At 37.7% G+C, this 23,697-nt stretch overlaps 2 protein-coding genes across 2 annotated transcripts; one reads left to right on the top strand and one right to left on the bottom strand.

Moving 5' to 3' along the window:
• Positions 1 to 1,065: 1,065 nt before the first annotated feature.
• On the bottom strand, positions 1,066 to 17,779 carry ldbr (lariat debranching enzyme). The gene is made up of 7 exons (XM_089633321.1): positions 17,488 to 17,779; positions 16,856 to 17,022; positions 15,344 to 15,450; positions 13,977 to 14,095; positions 12,695 to 12,884; positions 3,752 to 3,894; positions 1,066 to 2,443 (listed from the first exon to the last, which is right to left on the bottom strand). The coding sequence occupies exons 1-7, from the start codon at positions 17,682 to 17,684 to the stop codon at positions 1,864 to 1,866; spliced, it is 1,503 nt and encodes a 500-aa protein (XP_089489447.1). The 5' UTR covers positions 17,685 to 17,779; the 3' UTR covers positions 1,066 to 1,863.
• Positions 17,780 to 18,300: 521 nt separating this feature from the next.
• Positions 18,301 to 22,860, top strand: beg (malonyl-CoA-acyl carrier protein transacylase beg). The gene is made up of 5 exons (XM_089633324.1): positions 18,301 to 18,785; positions 19,688 to 19,887; positions 20,786 to 21,006; positions 21,797 to 22,024; positions 22,673 to 22,860. The coding sequence occupies exons 1-5, from the start codon at positions 18,397 to 18,399 to the stop codon at positions 22,838 to 22,840; spliced, it is 1,206 nt and encodes a 401-aa protein (XP_089489450.1). The 5' UTR covers positions 18,301 to 18,396; the 3' UTR covers positions 22,841 to 22,860.
• Positions 22,861 to 23,697: the final 837 nt, after the last annotated feature.

A 23,697-nucleotide genomic window follows, 5' to 3' on the forward strand; every position in this document is an offset into this window, starting at 1 on the left:
TGATCACATGCGACACTAAGGTGCTAGCGGAACGAGTACTAATTAAAGACTGACATACTGGCGCGGAAATCCCGGCTCACAAGTTAGTGACGTGAAGATGGGAATTGCCCTTTCTGCATCACTCGTTATTAGAAATGTCGCTCATTAAGGGAGCATTTTTTTCACCATCTGTTTTGCTCGTTATGAAAATTACTCATTATAGGAGGTGCTTGTTATGAGAGGTTCCACTGTATTTGAATGAATTTATTTTACAGTATTCACCACACCCCAACTATAAAAGTACTGTCTGAAATTAAATCCTATTTTGTAATACAAACTAAATTTAATGTCGGTTTTGGGCTATTTTAGTTAATTAACTTATTTTATTACATATGGTTTTCACTTTTGCACAAATCATTACAAAAAAAATAATCATTTCCGCACCTTCAGTGCCTAAAGTGCAAGGATTCATTACTCATTCTACGGGTTTAGCAAAATTTCCTTTTGATTAAATATTCTTCCACATGACAAGAAGATAAGAACATAGGAGACTTGTATCACATTGTTTATACATAATTATAGTTGGGACCCTTACAAAAAGACTGGTATATAATATTCGGTTCCATGATAACTCAACACAGTGACAATTCAACACACTTTTAAAAAGTGATATAAAGTCATTAGAAATGATGAAATTTTTTTTTTTTTAAACCTAACCTAACCTATCTTACTTAACCCAGTTAATAAAGTTTTTGTTTCATCACTTTCCATGACTTTATATAACTTTTTAAAGATGTAATGAATTATCATTGTGTTGATTTATCCGGTCACCATAATATGTATTCATATATAATTATTGTACAGCAATGCCTATTCAGCCAATCAAGTATATAAAATGGAGAACTACCCTTCCAACCGGAAGTGTGTTAATATATTTTATTGCAGTAGCGTTTTTTTTTCATATCAGTCCTAATCTGATACATGAGATCTGGAAAACTATTGTACGCTGTGTATATATATTTGGGTGGTAAACAGTGAAACATTAAAGTATTCTAAATATCCATAATTTTATTGCTTTGTGTTTTTCATAATTTGCACCTAAATATAATTTATTATAATATATTCTATTTTAGATGATCTTGTAAAATTATAAATAAAATCAAAATCATACAAGTAAACAAAGTACTGCATATAATGTAGATTTGGTTAAAATGATTGCACATTTAAAAACGGGTTTTCAGGTGATAAATACATAATAAGAATGGGTTTGTGTTATGTTGAATATTAGCCGTAAACTAACGCTTTTTTTTACATTTTTCTGTTGTGACGTGTGGCAGTGTGATCAGTAGCGATGTGTGGCAGTGTGATCAGTAGCGATGTGTGGCAATGTGGATCAGTGGCGATGTATGGCAGTGTGATCAGTGGCGATGTATGGTAGTGTGATTAGTGGCGACATGTGGCATTGTGATCAGTGGCAATGTGATCAGTCGCGATGTGTGGCAGTGTGATCAGTGGTGACGTGTGGCAGTGTGATCAGTGGCGACGTGTGATAGAAAAATATATTTTTTGTTTTTAATTGGAAAAATGTAATCGAACAGCAAAATGTCATCTACATTTTTTACTTCAAATATTCAGGAATCGCAATCGAAGTAAAAGTCTATCAGGTACATGCTAATACACCTGTACATATACCTTACTTGTTATTAAGATCAATTATCAATAATTTCTCTGGTCTGAAGTATGTTTTCTTCATTATTGTTATGCTAGGGGAATAATAACTGATTTTATAAAAATTAAAATTTGGAGACTTAAGAATGACGATTGAACTTTACAATAATAATTGACATATATTCTTATTGCACACGGTACAATACAAAATTTACTTTATTCGTCTTCTGGTTTGTTAGAATAAAAGCTTTCATTCCGCCTTTTGAAAGGTTTTTTGGTTGAAACAGGTGTGGTGCATGTAGTTATAGCAGTAATCGCTTCTGTCAACTCCTCCGAATTACAATCTGGAGTAGTTGGGATGGTGTACACGAGCCCCGCAGTTTTTTCCATTTCTAAGATGGGCTCAGAGAAGGATTTTTTGGGGACAGGTAAAGAGAGAGGAGTTATAGGACTGGAATAGGTGCTGTCGGAGAGATCACTGAAAGTTCTTTCCGCCAGGTTCTCAGGCGTCAAGTGAACACTTCTCATCTTGGGGGTGATGGGGGAGTGTTGGGGGAGCGAGTTCCCCATCTGCAGCAGCACCAGACTGACGGGGTCATCGATCTGCAGCAGGTCGCAGAGGTGGGTGGTTTGGGCGTTAGAGACGGGTTGCGGCTGCCGCTTCTGCGTGGACTTGTCCTCCGGGTCGTACGGCTCTGCGGTCATCACAAAGTTCTGTGGAACCACCAGATTTCCGTTCATCATTTTCAAAACTGATTTTTTCTCTTCGTCAGTCGGTGTGAAGTTATATCTGCAACTAATAAAAATTAAACTGTTAGACAAAGTAGACATTTCAAGTATTATAACTATCAAAGATGGTAAAGTTGATTCAACTTTAGTATGTAAAAGTAAACTAAATCCTATCGAAACATGCAGTGGCGGCTCGAGCACTTCTTCGATGGTGGGGGACTGACATTTTTTTACATGTACTGAAATCTTTGAGTCTTCAATAAGAATTTCAGAAACTGAACTACTATATATTAAGATAGACCACGACGCCGTCATTTTGTTTTTTCATTATTTGTTTGTGTTTCTGGGTGAAAAAATTCGATTTATGCAAAAATATATCATTAAATTTCGTAAATCTGAATCTAAAAGACAGCCATGGCGGTAAAACGCCAAGAAATGTATTTTTACGTGGTTATTTATTGTCGTAATTAGTATTATTATTTTGTAATTCTGAATCGATTTACACTTGAATGTCATATTTTTTCTAATTTATTTCGAATATCCGAGTTTGAAGGGCTGAGAAAATTCGTTTTAAGCGGGAATATGTCGTTTTTTACGAATTCACACCAAATATCTGAATTAAAAAGTTCCGCCGCGACAGAAATCGGCCGCGAAATTTCGATTTATGTGGAAATATGTCATATTTTTACAAATTTATTTCGAATATTAGAATTTAAAGGGCCAGCCGTAATGGAAATCGACAGTGAAATTTCGATTTATGTATAAATATATCGCATTTTTACGAATTTATTTCGAATATCTGAATATAAAGGGTAGGTAGGCCACGACCGAAATTGGTTGCGAAATTTCGATTTACACGTAAATGTATTGTATTTTTACGAATTTATTTTGAATATCTGAATTTAAAGGGCCGGCCGCGAAAATTTGATTTACGCGAAAATGTGTGGTATTTTTACAAATTTACTTTGAATAACTGAACTTGAAGGGCCGACCGCGGCGGTAATCGGCTGCGAAAATTCGATTTACATGGGAATAATTCGTATTATTACGAATTTACTCCAAAAATACTACCCGAATTTGAAAGGGCAGCTGAGGAACTCGATTTTCGACATCTTATTTTTTTTTTTCATAAAATTTAGAATTACGTTGGAATTTGTTAATTCAAAATTTGATTTTTGATGTCCCGTGAATTTCGAATTAACGAGGTTCTACCGTATAGAATAATGACATGGATTATTGGCTTAATGTCCTGGACATGAAACTTTCACTTATGAAGTATCTGTGTGTAGGTAAAACTTTATATCTTTTAGCTTATCTAAATTTTGCACAGTGCCATCACGAAGTTGGTAATAAAATAAAGAGTGAGTTTTATTACTTTTGATCGCCGTGTTCCCCGGGCATGTGGCACATGGCAGGGCGCACGCTCAGCAGGTGGTTGGTGAGATGCAGCACGGTGAGCCAGCTCAGGTCGTAGTGGAGCTCCACGGGCAGCGCACTGTCGTGGGGGATATCCAGAACCTAGGACAAAATCGGTTTTTCTTTTATTTTAATTCTTTGATCCTAGGAAATCTACTCCAACTTTGATTGGAATTTACGAATATGAAAATATCATCAGTTAAGAGTAACAAGTGGCTATATCAAGGATATTGTAAAAAAAATTTGATTATTAAAAACACGGTAAACGTGTCGCTCTTGATGATTGATGATTTAAAATATTTTTTAGTAAAAGAAAGACAAACATTCCCGGGTTATGAATAACCTGACAATATTTTAAAATCTCCTACTACCACCACAGTAAGTGGAAAATGTTGCTTTTTTGTGATGGAGGACTTAGCCAACCGGGGAATTGAACACACTAAGCCTGGGTGGGACCCAAACGCGATGTCAACTCAGCCACCGAACAGTCAGGGTCATATTTTTTTTTTTATTGTACTTATAACATTGTTACATTGTACATAAAATTAGGTAATAATAGGTAATAGTGAAAAACATATGTTATTGAATTTCTACTCCAATGAAGAGTGCTGGCTCTTGAGCTTGGCGTAGGAGTTATTTCACAATTATTTCATGTTTTTTTATTTTATTTTTTATTTTTTATTGTTGATACATTATTTTACAATTATTTCATATTTTAACACCTCGACTCCGGTGATGGGTCTGGTTTGACCCAGTGATTTTGCCGCAAATATCTCGTTTAGGCTAATTTCCTTTTGTCTATTCTTTCATCAAATATTTACCCACATTTCGACTCAAAAATGATTAAAATCGGACATGTTTTAAAAAAGTTATAAGAATAATTGTGTATAATAACACGCAAAAACTCCATTTCTTCTCAGTTGAATTCGAGCAGCCGACGAAACAGCATATCTCTCGCTCTGTCCTTCCGTCTTTGTCTCTCACAGTCCCGCGCAGATGTTGTCAACCATTCGGGCACATTTCTAGTATTGTGATTTTTGTTTGTGACTTTGTTTTAATTTTTTTTTTTCATAGCGTACGAATGCAATGGCAAAGCAAAATTATTTATCTGATAATGAGATCGAAAAGCTACTTAACAGTTCGAACAGTGAGATCAGTGATGATGGCGACTTGGAATTCGAAACATTAGATCCAGAATTTGAAAGTGATCCGGAAGAAATATTATTACAGGAAATATCTGAAAGTGGAAATGGAAGTGATAATGAAGTTAGTGTAGGAAATTCGAATGAATCCGTTGCAGATCAACATTTATACGTGTCGAATTCCGGATTCCAATGGAATTCTGCGCCACCAGCCAGCTCACGTACCAGAAGCCATAACATTATTTCTTCTACCCCTGGATTGAAAAACGGTAGCCAGAACATAGTATCCATAAGAGATGCTTTTGATTTGTTTATTTCAAATGAAATGGTGGAGGAAATTATTGAAAATACGAATAAATTCTGTCAGCTCAATCCGAAAAATTCCAGCTTTCCTAACATTACGAAGACAGAAATGTATGCATTTTTTGGAGTTCTTTTGGCTTCAGGAAGAAATCGCGGCCGAAAGTTAGAACTAAGCGAACTTTGGACTACGGAGGATTTATTCCGGCAGCATTTTTTCCCCTCCGCTTTATCTAGAGATCGCTTCTGCTATATTTTTAGCAATATACGTTTCGATGACATTTATTGAATGATATAATATATCGATGAATTATTTTTGTGAATTTTAGCATTTTTAATATATTTTAACGAATAAAAAACTGTTAAACTTTTTATAATTGGTAGTGCTATATAATTATTTTGCTGCTGAATTTGTAATAATAAATCCATTTGGTGTTTTGTGTATGTATATAAATTTTATTAATCGTCGAATCATTTTTGTATTTTCGTATTTAGAATATTGCTTTTATTCCGTTTTTTTAAATGAAAATTGTTAATTTAAATTTGTTTTGTTGAAAAATAAAAGTTTTAGTATTTTTTAATGTGTGTCATTCAATGGTTTTAATTGTGACAAATAAATGTGTGAGGAAAGTAAATACTCAACTTGAATTTGAATGCCATTATATAATATTTTCTAATATTTGCATAAGCAATCATCATTTAATATGGCTATAAATTGAAATTATTTTTCTCTTTACACATCTTTCTATTAGAGGTACAGCCACAAGGAAATTATCAAATAAGTGATTTATTTCTGGTATTTTAAATAATACACGATATTCTTGTAAATGCACACCATCGAAAATTTTAATAATTATAGAAATAAAAATGTTTGTTTCCGCTGACGAACGCTTCCTGTCCCCCTCTCCCGCACTGCCCTCCTCATTCCCCTGACCGTCACCCGGCACCCGCATCGGCCGTGTCGGGGCCGTCGTCGATTCAGTCGTTGATTAGCTGTTGCGCGGGATGTCCGCGCCGCTGTATATCGACGAACCGCAAAATTTACGGAATACTAATTTCTAAAACTTCCATCTTCATACAAGAAACACAGGGGATATGTTATGAGTTAATGAGGAACTACAATAATATCATATAAAAGTAAGAATATGAACGAAAAATGCATAAAAAGCCTTTTAATTTCATCATTTCAGCTGGGTCAATCTGGACCCACCACCGCCGCATGTGTTTCATTTTCAACCTCCGGGTATTACGTGTTAATTCAGTAATGTTGGCCTCACTGGGTTGTTTACCCGTGCTGAGGCCCCCATTTTATAATATAAGAGTTTATACATTTAAAAAAAAATAAAAACAACATTAAAATAAAGATAAATTTAAACTAAAAATAAAGATTAAAAATTAAAATATAATTATGACACTAAAAGAAAAATATTAAAAGAGAATGTAAATCGGCATTTATAATGATTTATGTGTTTGTGTGTGTTGCGTGTTTTATATATTTTTTTGTGTTGCGTGTATATGTTTTATTCTTTTATGTTATAGAATTTTGGTAATATTGTCTTTTTGTTCTTTAATCCATTTTTTTTATTTTGTGTTTGAATTTATTTTTATTTTCCCCAATTTTTGTTTCAAGTGGAAGACTGTTGAATGCTTTAATAGCGTGGTATTTATGGTGTCTTTGTCCAAAGGTAGTGTTTACCGTCGGAGTTTTTATGTTTTCTTTGTACGCTTGTCTGACCGGTCTATTAGTGATATTTTGTGTTTGTTGGGGTTTGTTTTTTTGTTCGAAAATGTAGTTTAGTAGTGTTTTAACATATAATTGGCGTATATCAAGTACGTCACAGCTTTTAAATATTTGGTCTGTGTCGGTTAGTTTATGTTTTTTGAGTATTACCTTTAATATCGTTTTCTGTGCGATTTCTATTTGAGTGATAGCTGCGTTTGTTGCTCCTCCCCAAGCAATTATTCCATATTCTATTATTGATTGGCATAGTGCAAAATATATTGTTTTCAATTGTTTTATTTTATATATGTTTCTTATATTTAGGAAAATGTGTATTGTTCTGAGGAGCCTATTTGTGATTTGTTTGATGTGATGTGTCCATCTAAGATTATGGTCAATTACGATTCTATATTTATATCAGTAATTAACATAAATACAGTACAATAAATATAAACTTAAAAGAGGATTGTGACGTTAATTTTGGTTGTAACATGAATTGAAGTTATAACATTTGAAAGGTGATATTAATTTTTTTTAAAGATAAATTTGACCTTTTTTTGAATAAAATAAAATCTGGTATTTTTTTCACTTCTTCGGGAAGACTATTAAAATATCTTATGCCTTTGTAAATGTAATTATTGTGCATTTGTTGAGTTGAAAATAGAGGAATTTGGATGTTAAAATTATGCCTTAAGGATGAGTTAAATTTAAGTTTTTTTAATACAGTTTCTTTATATATTTGTAATATTGCATCTTTTTTATAGAGGTCTTCAATTTTTGGTACTTCGAAAATTTTGAACAATGATGCTGAAGAGAATGTTGGTTGTTTTTTCAAAATTACTTTAATAATTAGTTTTTGTACCACTTTTACAGAGCTTAAAATTTTTTCATATGCACCTCCCCACCCAATGATTCGATACTGAAGTAATGATTGGACTAGTGCGTAATAGACTTTTTTCAGGTTGTTTAGCTTGAGAACATTTCTTAATCTATTGAATATATAGATACATTTTCTAATGCGCTTAACAAGTTCACATATGTGTCTGTTCCATTTCACATATATTATGGTAATTTTATTTTTGTGTGAATGCTGCAAGTGATCACACTGCCAATCGATGATCAATGCTGATCGCAATGGACGGAGGTCTTTGCATTTGTAGTATTGCTATATTGTTTTATATTTTTGATAGCAACAATTCTTTGATTCATTGAAAATCCACAATTAATAGGACACAGCAAATCTGGGGCGAAACCAGTAAACTCTATGGTAAAATAAGTTAATTTTTTAACACAAAATAAGGATATCTATTAAATACTTATTTTTAGATTCCTTCCCGGTTTTACCTTACGAGGAGTCGAGCATGTTGTCAACAATAAAAGTTTATTGACTTATTATAAATCAGATGCAAAGTTTTCTCAGAGCAGTCTATATTTTATCTCCGTGGACGAGGGTTTAGGCTCTCGACCAGCAAAGGCCTCCGAAGGTCGCAAAATAAATAAATAAAAAATAAAAACGTAGATTTTATTGGATGAATTTGTGTTATTTCACAATTTATTTATTAAAAATATTATATATAGTATAGGCTGCGGCACATTCCAGAGTGGAAGATACTCTAAGTATCGCCAGCTTAGCTAGCTAGAGGCATTGCTTTTTACCTTGTGTTGGTCTGCAAGTATCACTGAAAACCTTCAGTCTCACAACGTACCCCAATTGGGGATGCTATAGTCTCACTGGCTCCAGACGATTGGGACCCTTGTACACACATAAAAAACATACTCGCGGTATTCACATTAAAAAGTATATATATTGGGAGTAATCCTTCAACTGCAGACCCTGTACAAATTACAAGTGCGTCCCGCAGTTGAATTTGGTAGCCACCTCTTTTCAATTTGGTAGGCGGGAATGGGTACCGCCGCCCTGGGAACCATTTATTGGATGACCAACACCTCTGCCACAGGTCACCCCAAGTGGTTCGCTACGTTTGGTGACTTAGCAGGGGTGCCCGGGTTCATGGGTTAAGGTTTGCCCGGGTCTTGGTGGCGGGTGCGTCGGCCCACCTTCTGCGTGGCGGGCCGGTTGGGAGATGCTGGTTGAGGGAGACCCTTTACAACCGGTTACCGCTGTCCGAGCCGCTCGATAGTACAGGGGCCCGACCCTCAGGCTCACGACTAAGGGTGGGCTGCCCCATCAGCGAGTGTAAAAACCCCGCCACTGCTGTTGTGCCGGTTCGTGACCGGAGGGGACCCAGCAGCAGCGTTTGGGGCGCATTGGATGCCCTCTCCAGCCGGACTCTCCCAGCCTATCGCCTAGCACCGCAGTGGGTGGGCTGGAACCAAACGCTCATCACTCCTGGACAGCCTGAACCCCATATTCCTACCCACCCCTCACACCTTTCCATTCCAGACCTTCCTTTCACTTCATACCCTTAAAAACAAAAAAAAAAAAAAAAAAAACAAAAAAAAAAAAAATCATGAATATACATAAAAACAAACATAACATCTTTACAGCGGCGAGTAGCAGGCGTCCCCGGTGCGGGCCAAAACTGTTGGTAAATTTTGCCAACATTCGCGGCCTGCACACAAATTTAAATTCCGTCCATCACCATCTTTTGTCCCAACGTCCCAACCTTCTTTTCCTATCCGAAACTCAGATAGCCGAGCCGCCAGACTCCTCCTATCTGGACTGCCCGGGCTTTACCCTCGCAAGCAAATTCCGACTGAAAGGAGGAGTCTGCCTCTATAGTCGAGCTGACGTCAACTGTGTGCGACTATTGAGTCTGGAAAACTCCAGATTCGACGTAATGTGGGTGCGCGTCAATCTTGCCAGTACGGCAAGATTCTACGCATGTCTATACCGCTCACCGAACCATAGCGAATCAGACACTTCCGAGCTCTTCAAACATTTGAGCGATACTATTGATGATCTCTTGCCCCGCTACCCTTCGGCCGAGTTTGTTGTTCTGGGGGACTTCAACGTTCATAACGAACCATGGTTGAAGTTCTCAGGCCCAACGGACTCGGCTGGCCGACAGGCGGAATCCTTTGCCATTTGCTACGGATTAGAGCAATTGGTTCAGGAGCCTACAAGGGTTCCTGATGTCCAGACTCACCGCTCCAATCTGTTAGACCTATTCTTAACTACTGTGCCACACGGTTATAAGATTGACGTCACAGCGCCTCTGGGATCATCTGACCACTGCCTAGTGACGACATCAATCCCCGTTAGCCTCAGACCAACCAATGAGAGGCTGAGGAGAAAAGTGTGGCACTATAGGTCAGCAGATTGGTTCGGTATGCGGGCCCATTTCAATGCTTTTCCGTGGTCAGCTGTTTGTTTTCGGACTTCGGACCCTTCAAGATGTGCCCAGGAGATTGGTGAAGTCATCAAATCGGCGATGGATGGCTTCATACAATCGACTACTAAAGAAACTGGTGTGGGCTCAAAGCCGTGGTTCAGTCGACAATGCTCCGAAGCAGTTCGACGAAAAAACGCGGCTTACCGAGCCTACAACACATCTCGAACGCCCGAAAGCAGATCAGCATACAACAAATCGGCAAAGGAATGCAAGAGAATCATCAATAGGTCAAAATTCGAACACGACCTGCAGATCAGCAAAAAGCTGGCTGCCTGCCCGCATGGCAGCAGAGCATTCTGGTCGCTTGCGGGCTCAATAGGTCGAAATTTTTGCAAACCCAGTTTGCCACCTCTTACCAGACCTGACGGCTCACTAGCAAACACCGCCACCGAAAAGGCAAACCTTTTAGGGAAAATGTTTGCGGAAAACTCGACCCTCGACGACGGGGGTGCTGTTCCGCCGTCGGTTCCTCACTGCGGCTTCTATATGAAAAAGCTGAGGATCCGGCATCGGGATGTACTCCACGTCATACGGGGGCTCGATGTTAACAAAGCTAGTGGACCTGATGGAATACCTGCCCTGGTATTGCAGAGGTGTGCTGCGGAAATAGTTCCAGTTTTGACAAAGCTCTTCAAAATGTCCCTGAAGTGTGGCACTGTGCCCTCTGGTTGGAAAAAAGCGGTAATTCACCCTATTCCCAAGAAAGGTGACCGCTCCAACCCGGCCAACTACCGCCCCATAGCGATCACATCAGTTCTGTCCAAAGTGATGGAACGTGTGATCAACGACAAACTGCTCACATACCTCGAGAAGAACAAAATTATCAACGACCGTCAATACGGATTCCGGCGGAACCGCTCGTGCGGTGATCTTCTCGCGTATGTGACGCATGTTTGGGGGCGGTGCCTGGAACGTCACGGTGAGACCCAAACGGTCGCACTAGACATATCCAAGGCCTTTGACCGGGTCTGGCACCGAGGACTTGTCAACAAATTGCATTCTTACGGACTTCCCGCATCCCTGTGTACGTGGATTGCTGACTTTTTAAGGGATAGGTCGATTCAGGCGGTTGCTGACGGTTTCACCTCTTCCTCGCACTCCATAAATGCTGGCGTCCCACAGGGATCGGTTCTGTCTCCGACTTTGTTTTTGTTGCACATCAATGACCTTTTGACATGTGCACCGATTCATTGTTACGCGGATGACAGTACAGTTCATGATAGCTTTTTGTTTGACAAGCCCCCAAAGGGCACACAAACTCCAACGGCTCGGAGGGCTTTGAAGCAGAGAATGGACGGTTATCTCGAGAGTATTTCCTCCTGGGGTAAAAATAATCTCGTCGAATTTAATGTTTCAAAGACCCAATCCTGTCTGATTACGTCTAAAAGGGATCCAAATGATAATCTAGTCTCCTTCAACGGAAGCAATCTTCCGAACAGGCCTTCCATTGATATGCTTGGTGTAACTATAAGTGACCAGCTCAGGTACGGGGGCTCCATCGAAGCTAGAGTAAAGTTGGCCTCTCAGAAGCTGAGCGTACTGTACAGGGCCCGCAGATACTTTAATAGTACACAACTGCTCACCCTGTACAAATCGCAAGTGCGCCCTACTGTCGAATTTGGCAGCCATCTCTGGTCTGGAGCCCCAAAATACCTGAAAAAAACCCTTGACTCTGTGCAGAAACGGGCGGTCCGTTTGATAGATTCCCCAATCTTAACAAACGGACTGCAATCTTTAGAGCACAGGCGTCAGGTAGGTATGCTGTCCTTGTTCTATCGGTATTACAATGGAAGATGCTCTGAGGAACTAGCGTCATTGATCCCTTCGGCACCGGTGCGTAGTCGGGATACACGCCAAACGCGCGCCCAACATTTGTACACAGTTGACACTTGTCACATGAGAACGGGTCGCTTCTATGATTCGTTCTTAAGTTCAACAGCTCGGCTGTGGAACGAACTGCCGGCCTCTGTGTTTCCTCCCTCCTACAACATGGGACTCTTCAAGACCCATGTTCACTCCTTCCTCTCCACAAAAAGACCCTCCACACAGCATCCCCAAAGATGACATAGGCCCTGAGGGAAATTATTTTCTTCAGGGCCTCCTGTGTGGAGTAAATATAAAAAAAAAAAAAAAAAAAAAAACCTCTGGTCTGGAGCCCCAAAACAATCTGGGCAGAAATGGGTGGTCCGTTTGATGGCTTCCCTGATTTTAATTACCAATAATGCAAATCACATTATTGTTATTAATTTGTATAGGGTAACTCAACGACAGTGCGGTAGTGTTAAATAATAAATTATGTAAAATGATACAAGTTTTAAGTGGAGTAAAAACAAAAAATAACATATTTTAGCAGATATGTATTTTGATAAAAGGTAACAGGTAACCTGCAGAAATCTCCTTCGGGGCAGGCACTTGTCCAGCGCGAGGAACTTAGTGTGCGTGGAGGCCCCCACGTGGGGCACAAGCGCAGCGTGCTTGCAGTGCAGGTGCGCGGAGAACCAGTGTGCGGGGCGCAGCTGTTGCAGGAGCTCTGCTGCAGGCTGCGAGCCCAGCCGGTTCTCTTCAATCTCCTGCCTGGAAATAATGTATTGCCTTTATTGTATTGCCAGTCAAGTTGGCACTTGCTTCTATGTATTATTATTTGTTAGCTTCTAGCTAGCAACACGTGAATGAGCGCGCACACATCTAAATGGTTCCGACCTTTTCCGGACTTAGCCGGTACTAGCAGCGAGCAGAATAACTTAGAGACTCACTAGCACAGAACGTACTCCTTACAACAGTACTATTGTATACCTTATCGTAAATAAAGAATCTCGACGAACTACGTGTACCTTATTGAAGACTCGCCACCACCACACCATCGTTACACAATTATTAGTCGTAATTAAAGGACATTGCATTTATTCTTTGACAGAGACCATGGTGCCTAACGCAAAATGATGAAAACAAGTCCTTGAATGAAAAATCTTTAGAGAGTGGATCTTATACAGCTTGAGACCATTGTGAGATTCCAAAGACTGCGATGGGCTGGACATGTAGAAAGAATGCCAGACAGGATCCTGAAAATTATGACCAAGTTGGTGCCCCAGTGGAAGAGACCCAGAGGCAGACTGAGGAAGAGGAGGAGATCCACAGGAGAGATGCGCAGGTTGAGAAGGACAGAAGAGTGGAGGTGAATGGCGAGGAACCACAGTCAGTGAAGGACATTTGTGGAGAAGGCCAAATCCCACCCGGGAATGTAGCGCCGTGTTTATGATGATTGTCAATAGATTTCAATACTTTTTTCTTATTGATAAACATTATGACATCTTGTCTTCATCATCTTGTTACAGTTGTTTACGGTTACAGTTATTACAGCATAAGTGTATGTCCGTTAGGCTGATCACAATTTGATAAAAAGATAATTAGCTGAGAAGTGGCATTTAACAGAGAACATTCAAAGATATAAAATTCAAAAGAGCGCTAATTGTTGACTTGTGTTTAACATAGCTTGCTATATTCTGCATTTTAGACAGTGTATTTGAGTAAAATGTGTATTACGATAACGATTTTTATTAAAAATAATAAGCACTAGAAATGAAAACCATATTTCTGATTTCCTTTACACCACCTATTTTACACTTTTATTAATCAATAATATGTATAACCGAAATGGTGGTTACTTACGCAAAGAACGGCTTATCTTTGAGAAGACGATCAACGTTTCCATGTTGGGCAGCTCCGCGCGGCCAGTCGTGTGATATCACTATGTCCAATTTATCCTTAAGCTGGCGCAGACGAAATACCTGATAAATAACATTTAATAAGCAAAAGGTAACTAACATGACAGCAAGCACTAACATAACAGTAACCGCCATTGCCATCATAATCTCCAACCTCAAGTGAAACTATGCTGGGCGTGCGGGCACAACTTATCATCTAGATAATCACAATATATCATCTGACGTTGGGTAAGAGAAGCAGAGGTCATTATATAGGTCACTAATGGGCTGACGATTTGAAGCGAATTGCCGACATTGGATAAGTGAGAGAAACAAAAATTCGACAAATCTGAAGCAATTTTAGGTACAAAGCTGGAAGCCAGAAGGCTTAAGACAAATAAGAAGTGCTACAAGTGCACAAGAAGTGCCATAATGCCACCTTAAAAAAAGAAGCTGAAAAATTTGGATTACACATTTTTTTTTTCATTTTATAAATATAAAAAAATTGCCATTTTGACTTTCTCAACTACAATACAAGGCTCATGTCCGTATTATGGTAATCGCACACGATTTATGTAAGAATAACAATAATAAAACAACGGAAAAGGAAATTGTTATGGTAAAACAAATATTTTAAAAATGCATATTATTATAGAAACCATATTAGAAATAGAAATAAAGATAAAACTAAATAAATGATGGAGTTAAAACTTTTTTTTTTTGTTAGGAACTCATGTAATCTTTAAAGAAGGCTCGTCCCCTTTCAAATAGCCAATGTTGAACACGAATAGTATAGAATTAATATATATACATAGTATAGAATTAATTGACTTTATATCGGTGTTTAAACAATGTTAGGAGCTCATGTATTCTTTAAAGGCTCGTCCCCTTTCAAATAGCCAATGTTGAACACGGATAGTAAAAAGGGATATAGAATTAATTGACTTTATATTGGTGTTTAAACAGTGTTAGGAACTCATGTATTCTTTAAAGAAGGCTCGTCCCCTTTCAAATAGCCAATGTTGAACACGGATAGTAAAAAGGGATATAGAATTATTTGACTTTATATCGGTGTTTAAAGCATTGTATACTTTAAGAGCGATGAACCGGAATTGTCGATGAGCGAATGTTGTTCTAGTTTTAGGGAGCACGCATCCCAGGCTTGATGAAAAGCAGGTATGTGCTCGATGTTGTGGAGACACCGCAGGTTATTTATTGATGCGACAAAAACCAAATATATACCTACATCATGGTCAGCAAATGTGAGCAGGAGAACATGTATATATTTATAATTTTACTTAAATATGTATACCAAATATAATGTACGCTTACTTCCAAATTCCGGATGTGATAAACACTTCTTTTGCTGTTGTCAGAGTACGGAGTTACCTCAAAGTGTCCCTTCAAGTAGTCATGGCCTTTGTAAATCCCAGAGAGACCTTTTTAAAGAAAAGACAAAATAAAAATATTTAAATAATGAATAAGAATTCCTTCAAATAATAAAAAAAATAATTTAACTTAACATTTTCAATCTCAATCAATTAATAAAAAGTCACAATTAACTTAGACGCGTTGTAGAAGTGGCAAGCAAAATAAACGTCAATTGTTGTGCTTTCCATTTTGTGGATTTAGTATTTTCAAAGCCATTAGAGAAAGTGAGATACCGAAGGTAGCAACACATAGGTATGTATAAGGACCTGTTTCGGACTTTTGAACTGGGTTTAGTACCAATCCCTGCTACTAACCTATACTAACTATACTACCATATATACTAACCAGTGCAAAAGTCCGAAAACAGATCTCTCTTTAACTGTCAGTTCATTTTCTACAGCACGGAATGTATAAATAAGGCAGTGATCATAAATAAACCACTCACTAGATCCGATCGATATCTTCAGGCTTTTTGTATGAAACAAATTGGTCCTAAAAAACCATAGATATGCCAATATATAGACAGTACAATTCTCATTCGGAGCCTACTTATTATACTATACAACAATGAAAAACTCTGAAAGTTTATTCCATAGACTTTCAGAGTTTTTCATATGACGTCACAATATTTCGGTTCCAATTTTCGATCGGAGTTATACCCCCCTGGCAGTGATTCAATTCAAGACTCAGGCGTTTCTTTCGGATGGATCTCATTTTTTTCAAATTCAAAAGTGTGATTATTTAAAAATAATATTGTTTATGGCAATTGAGTAAGCAATAAAATTAATATGGATTAAATAATAAATAAGTAGCTAATTATCCTTTAGAAGACAGGTAATATTTTGTAAATATCTCAAAGCCGAATATAATATTGAAGATTATATTTCAAATAATTGACAGGCTTCTACAATGTCAACGTTTTACTTAGGAATTTTCCCGGACAGTATTGAAATGCATTAAATACTTCTGAAACCTAGCTCTATACACTGCACGTTGCAGTGCACCTGAAGGTAGTCATGATTTCACTGAACTGCTGCTATTGTAGTTGCTTGGACCCTGAGGGATAATTTATAGGGATTTACTTTTGGGGTATTATGCCGTGTTGCACTACGTCCTTTTTTAGCCAACGTTTCGGAGGTGTCACAATACCCCAAAAATAAATCCATAAAATGTCGTGAAAGTCTTAAATCACAGCCACCAAATAGCTTTTGTAATTATTATTAGCCTGCAGAAAGCAACGCACACGCAAATAATTTGTGTTTCCAGCGTGCATGCATCGGAAAAATAAAAGGTGCCCAGGCACCCGTACATACGTTGAGATTACGCTGAAAAATAATAGAATGCATAAAAAATAACAAGTCTTGTAAAGAAAAACATTGTTTTATAAACAAACATTGTGTTCATGAAACATACCTCCGATTCGTATTCCAGCCACAGTGACAACTCCAGCGTAGCCCATGTAATAAATGTTGGGGGCCACCCAGCCACCGTAAGGGAGCTCTTGAAGGTAGTTTGAAGCCTCGTGGTTGCCCCCAATGAAAATTGTTAGAATGGGAGCTACGGCTTCCCCGCTGTAGTACCTGTTTGAGAAAAAAAATATTTAAAAATCAACTAATCTATTTTAAATCCGGCACAATACAAACAAAGTTCTAAGAATATCTAGAAAAACTTAAATGTATAAATTTTGATTAGTAATATACGAAGAAGAGGCCCCAAAACACATCGATAAATTAACCTCAAATTTCAACAAAAAACTAGAAAAAAATATACAGTAGATTTAATTTTCGAAACGATATTGTAGTGGTTTTGGTAAATATTTACCTACGACTACCGTTTTTACTACTGCAAAAAATTGCCCCTTTAATAACGCCTGCTCGCGTCCCCTTTAGAGTTATATCCCAGTTTTCAAGTAGTTTGTGGGCTACGCTAGGTTTGTATAGACTGATTTGTGATTTAATTCTACCTAATCCAACCTAACCTAACATGTACGGAATATTTTCTCAAACGGTAGTCGTAGGTAAATAATTACCGTGGTTTTTACTTACTTGTAAAATGTGCAAATATTATAAAATTTCGGCGGTATGGCCATACAGCATAAATCATTACTATTTCGCACGGACTGGAAATCGCCGCAGCAAATTAATAGGTCCACTTTGACATTATTCTGTTTCTGTAAATGTTCAATACACTGGTAAATCTTTTCTAATTCGCCGTGTGCACAACCTTCGACAGCAATTAACATTTTATTATGAATGTTTTATGTTGACAAAATGAGATTTTGAATATTTCAAACAGTTTTGGCTGTCAAAAAATATGTCAAACAAAACACACCACAAACGAAGCTTCACTTTACTCATAGACAATAATTTTTGTTTTCCTTCAGAAGAGTGCTTCTAGTGAAAATTTTTGATTATTACAGCGAAAACGATTGCTTTTTTATTTTATACATTCTTAGATTCCATAAAGTGGTGAATCATTTAAATTTACTGAATTTAAAGTTAATGTTATTTATACAAATAGAACGGCGTCATTTGCGCCTCACAATTTTTACCTCATATGGGTGTTTAAAATGTTACCTGACTATTATAGACTTAGAGGCCTTGTATTTTCTCGGTAGGGAAAAATTTGTTACTAAAATTGCATGGTTTGGAGCATCATATTCTTCTGCTACGGTATCATATATATACTACATAGATGTCTGTTGGTGTTATGTTGGGATCGGGGGGGAGATTCAGCTGCGCTTTATTATGGTCACAGTATACTCTTTTATTATTTCCACATTTTTGTCTGGCTAGCGATATTTACCGATTATAGCTATATCTAATTTCCATAGATACCTTTTTGACGTTTGCCCATAAACTAAAATTTCAAATACAACAAAAGTAAGGTTATGTTTGTAGAATACAAACATTGTACAATTAAACATATAATAAACCAATGAAATAACAAGGAAAATGCTTTCCGCGTTGAATTCTTGTTTGAAAAAAATTGTCCGGATTGAAGTTACTAGAACTTCATGCTGTCAGTCGAGATGTTCCCGTCATTATTCGGCCCGAAATTCAGATGACGAACAAACAAAATATGTTTCCCCATTAAAGAATCTCCTGGATAACTCTGCGACGTTTGAAGATCTTCATACCAAGAATCCTAATGATCAATGGGCCACGCACCCTTACCCGGCCGTCCTTAAGAAACACCTCGAAGAAGAAACTGGAGTAGATCCGAAAGAATCCACTATTATTTTATTTCCCGGTCAAGGTACTCAGGTTATTGGAATGGGCCGAGACCTCCTGAAATTTCCCTTGGCAAATGATCTCTTCAGCATAGCCAGTGAAGTAGTAGGGTAAAAAAAGATCACCATTAAATTATTATATTCTATGTTATACAGGGTGTAACAGCACATGCCCGAAGGATTTTAGCCAGCGACTCCTGAGCATGTTTGGAGTAAAAAACTTAAATGTCATTTTGCAGTCTGAAGATATATTTTTTAAAATCAACAAATATGTTTCTATCAAACGTCGCAACTGATCACACAGCTACATATGACGACGAGATCACCTGATATGCGCTCTCTCTCTCCTCTGTTACCGTGCTGCTGGAACAAGAGTGCATATCACGTGACCCGTGCTGGCTGCATCCAGCTACTCGGTTGCGACGTGTGATGGAAAAATATATTATTTTTTATTGAAAAAAGTAGCATCTGACAACAAAATGACATCTACATGTTTTACTCCAAACATGCGCAGGCATCGCTGGTTAAAATCCTTCAGTTATGTTCTGTTACAACTGTACGTAAAATAGTATTAATATAACGAAAATTGCGCATACAATATTAATAGATTTATCAAGACCACTTTGATTTTGAGTGAGCTTTTCTTGTTCCAATTTTGCTGAAAAAAAACTGCTTACAATACTTTACTCACAATCGCTCTATGTTTAAATCTTTTACATATAACACATTTAAATCACATTACCTGGGCATATCCTTAGCAGCTTCCCTAATATGGCGTATTTGGGTTAATAAGTCATTTAACTATCTACCCGTTGATTATTAGTTGTATTCAACCATTTCAAGGCCACAACTAATCATCATCATCACGGTGCTACATCCCAAGTTGGGATTTGGTTTCCTCCACTAATCCTCTACTGACTGCAGTCCCTCGTCATTCGCTTCCAATCATCCATCCTTCCCACTTTACTTAAACCCTGCTAATCTGAAACTAATATTGAATTTTTTTTTTTCAGAATTGACCTAACCAATATAGTAACCCAGGAGGATTTGAATAGATACAGCCAGGAGCTGATAGTGGTATCGAGTCTTGCCGCACTTGAGAAGTTAAGGGAAGAAAGACCCTCAGTGATCCCATCCTGTGTTGCCACGGCCGGTTTCTCCCTCGGGGAGATCACAGCCCTAATATTCGCTGGGGCTATTCCATTAGAACAAGGTTTAAAAAAACATATAATTTGTACTGGTTTAAAAAAAAATGGATAGGTTACAGGCCAGTCCTGATTCAAACAGTAACATCATTAAAAACCTCAAGGGCACAAAGTTATCAGCGCCTTGGCAAGTCAGCGCCCCGAGCGGACTGCTCCAATTGCGCCTGCACAAGACCGGCGCTGGTTGCAGCATGGCTACGTTGTAACATATTCTCCTTCTGTTTCATAACTTCTCTTTCTGCTACATTGTGTCATTTAAGAGAAAAGAGGAGATATTTCAACAAAGCTATGTTGTAACCTCTATTTCTGTGTAACCTGGGGTTTTATGAAACAAATGAAGAGGTTACAGCATAGCTGTCAGCTGCATGGCTTTACCCACAGGTGTGACACCAAGTTTTGTATAAATCACGTATAATTTTAACAGAATGTAAATCATGTTTCTGTGAAAATATTTGAAAATGCTAATTTTTCTTATATAATTCATCTCTGTAATTAAAACCTTGTTCCAAATTTAGGTAGATATTACTATATTGGAGCTGAATATGTTGTAATAGGTAATCAGATAAAACTGAACGGTGACAAAATAGAACATGATTGATCATTCAATGATGGTGTTTTCAAAGCAATCTATTCCACCAAGCGGCATGTTTCAGAGAAACTTTGTGGATCACAATATGAGACATACGCTTACGGGGAAAACCCACTATAGCTCACATATGCAACAGCAGCATAGATAAGGTTACGGATAGGTTTTTTTGCTTTTTTTTATTTTTCTTCAATGTTCTGTTTTATCATGGAACCGTTGTAACATTTCTTTCTGTTCATGCATAATTCACGATGAAGGGGGATAGATTACAATTGACACATCAGCGGTACGCTTTTATGTATAATTTATTACCCCACCAGGTCTGAGACTTGTGAGCATACGCTCAGCGGCCATGGAGGCAGCCAGTAAGGAGACTCCCGGCGGCATGCTGAGCGTCATGTACGCCCCGGAGTGCAACATAAAGCAAGTCTGCGTCAAGGCCGTGGAGAACTGCGCACAGCCAGAGGGGGGGCGCAAACCCTTCTGCAAGGTCGCCAACTATCTCTTCCCGCAGGCCAAAGTCCTGTCAGGAAATGAAGAGGTGTGTTGAATTTTTGTTTGTTTTACCAACACTTTTCCTAACAAGATATTCATGCATAATACTCACTTGAAATCTTATCTATCTACCATTTCTCTGGAAGGGTAGGCAGAATAGATACATTGTCTCACACATACTCTATTATCTGATTCTTGACTTGACCTGGTGTCTGCGACCTTCTTATACCATACACTTTCGCGTCATATATTCTCCGTACACTCCTTTCTTTGTTTATTCTTTCGTCCAAACCATCTAAACGCCCCTTTCTTAATCTTATCCATTTTTTAATTTTTTTTATTTATTTATTTAAATTTACATACCTAGTAAGAACATATTTCAAATAAAAGTTAACATGTTTTCCTTTACAAGAGTCAAAAACTCGTGTGTAAAGGGATTATTCTTACATTCTTTCTGGATCTAAATTTTATATATTAATCTAAATTTTATTTTATTATTTCGGTCGCTAAACAAGTGACGGAATATTATAAGTGTCCCGTGGTCCTAACCCACGGCGTAGTCTTGACTTGATTCGACTTGTCACTTTATTTTCTTATATTATATCTGCCTTATGATATAATATATGCCTTTTTTAATTTGGACGATGTCCGTTAATAAATAAATCTCTAATATTTTTAGCAAGGTCGTAGTTTTACCGCACATACGCTTGAGGGATCTCGCAGGATTCAATCTACTTTCATCCTTCCTTTGCAAGTTGCGTGTCTCACTGCCGTACACATCAGGGTTGGTATCAGCTTTTAACATCCTTATTGTTAATTGTTTTTATTTTGTGCAGGCCCTGCGTTACATAGAGAGCAACGCCCGCTCACTGGGCATCCGGCGCACAAAGCGTCTGAACGTGGCTGGCGCGTTTCACTCAGAGGCCGTGTTCGCAGCCGTGATGCCTGTGCGCCAGGCGCTGCAACTGTGCGACGTCACCGACCCCAAGATCCGTGTCATGTCCGGCGTGGACGGCAAGCACTACCGGAACGCCCAACACATTCAGTCGCAACTGCCCAGACAGGTGAATCCGTAATGATATAATATTACACACTACTAGATATGGCGTTTTGTAACTCCCCGTCGAATTCTGCTGCCTTGCTTTGAAAGCCTAGTTTTTTTAACCGTTTGAGTGCCAAAAAAATTCATACAGTTGCTTGTAAAATGCCACCAAAAAAACATTATTTTTTATGAAACTATATATTTTTTTAAAACCCCATAAATTCTTTGAATTTTCAAGGATTTCGATGATTTTTTCGGTGTTTTATTAAAGAATATTGGTTTAGAATCACGCGGAGGAGGATCCCGAAGTCCAGGCGTTTCGAAAAAATGAGAATTTTACGTACAGACGTACGCGCGAATCAGAACACGACTGACGCAATCGACGGAAATCGACGATCGGCAATCTTTGTTAAAACATGAATCGACGAAAATCGACGATTGGCACCCAAACGGTTAATATAGGCTGCCCTCCAAAATAACGCAGAGCACAAAGTTAACCTTCAAATCACGTGATTATTTGTTCATGTGGAATTAATTATTAATTAATTATTGTGGAGCCAATAGGAAAGCAGAAAGGCACGGCGTCACAAAATTTGTAGGTGAAACTTAAAAACACATCACAAAAGGCTTTACTATTGTATTTTTAACACAAGTTTGTTTTTATTTTCAGATTATAAGCGCAGTGAGATGGGAGCAGCTGTTACACAACATGTACGCACGCCCCCAGGGACATGATTTTCCTCGCACATTTGAGGTTGGGCCAGGAAATACGCTACGTACAATCTTACGTCAAGTTAATGCTAAAGCATGGGACAATTCTTTCTCCATTTCTGCTTGACCATACTGTGAATAAACTAGTTATAGACTTGATTGAGTTATTGTTGTAAACTGTGTAAATATACATTTAAGATTATGAAACCTAAATATTGACCATTTTTATTTAGAAGCGACTTCAGCAAAAGATTTTTTTAGAGGTAACTATTATTTTAGTAGCGTGGAAGTATGATACGCTATTATAAAGGCACTCAAAGAGGACAACAAATATAGTTTTAACCTACAAAATGCTATAAAATTAGATTTTTTCGTATTCGAACAGAAACAAACAACAGAATTCTTCCATAAGTGTAACATCCAAATTCCTCTATTTTCTACACCTAAAATGCTTAACAATTATATTTATATGGATAAAATATATTGATAGTCTTCCCGGAGAATTAAAATAAAGAACAGATTTGGTATTATTCAAGAAAAGGGTAAAATTATATTTTAAAAACTGAACACGCGTAACATCATTAACAAAATGCAGTAAGTATCTTTATTTCGAACCATATTTTATAATGTTATCATAACCTATACACTCTTGAGTAAACTTTTTACTCCTATACCAAACTCAAAAGCTAGTTCTTTTCATTTATGTCAAACACTAAAAAACATGTTTTTTTCAGTATTTAGTTCTTATGCCATTCACTATGTATTTTAGTAACAATATTACATATTTTTATCATACGTTATGTATTTTAAAAGAATAAATTGTGAATTCGAAAAAAATAAATATATACTTTTCGGGTAGCTAGCAGAATTCGTTTTAGAATTGTGCGGAAACATGGCGGAAATGAATTATTCGATATTATGCCCATCACTAGCTGTGAAACTGTGAACATGCTGTGAACTGTGTATCTGTTTTGTCTATGGCTG

This window comes from Hesperophylax consimilis, chromosome 7 (genome assembly GCF_061612785.1).
Source record: "Hesperophylax consimilis isolate HC1 chromosome 7, BYU_Hcon_1.0, whole genome shotgun sequence".
Taxonomy (NCBI): domain Eukaryota; kingdom Metazoa; phylum Arthropoda; class Insecta; order Trichoptera; family Limnephilidae; genus Hesperophylax; species Hesperophylax consimilis.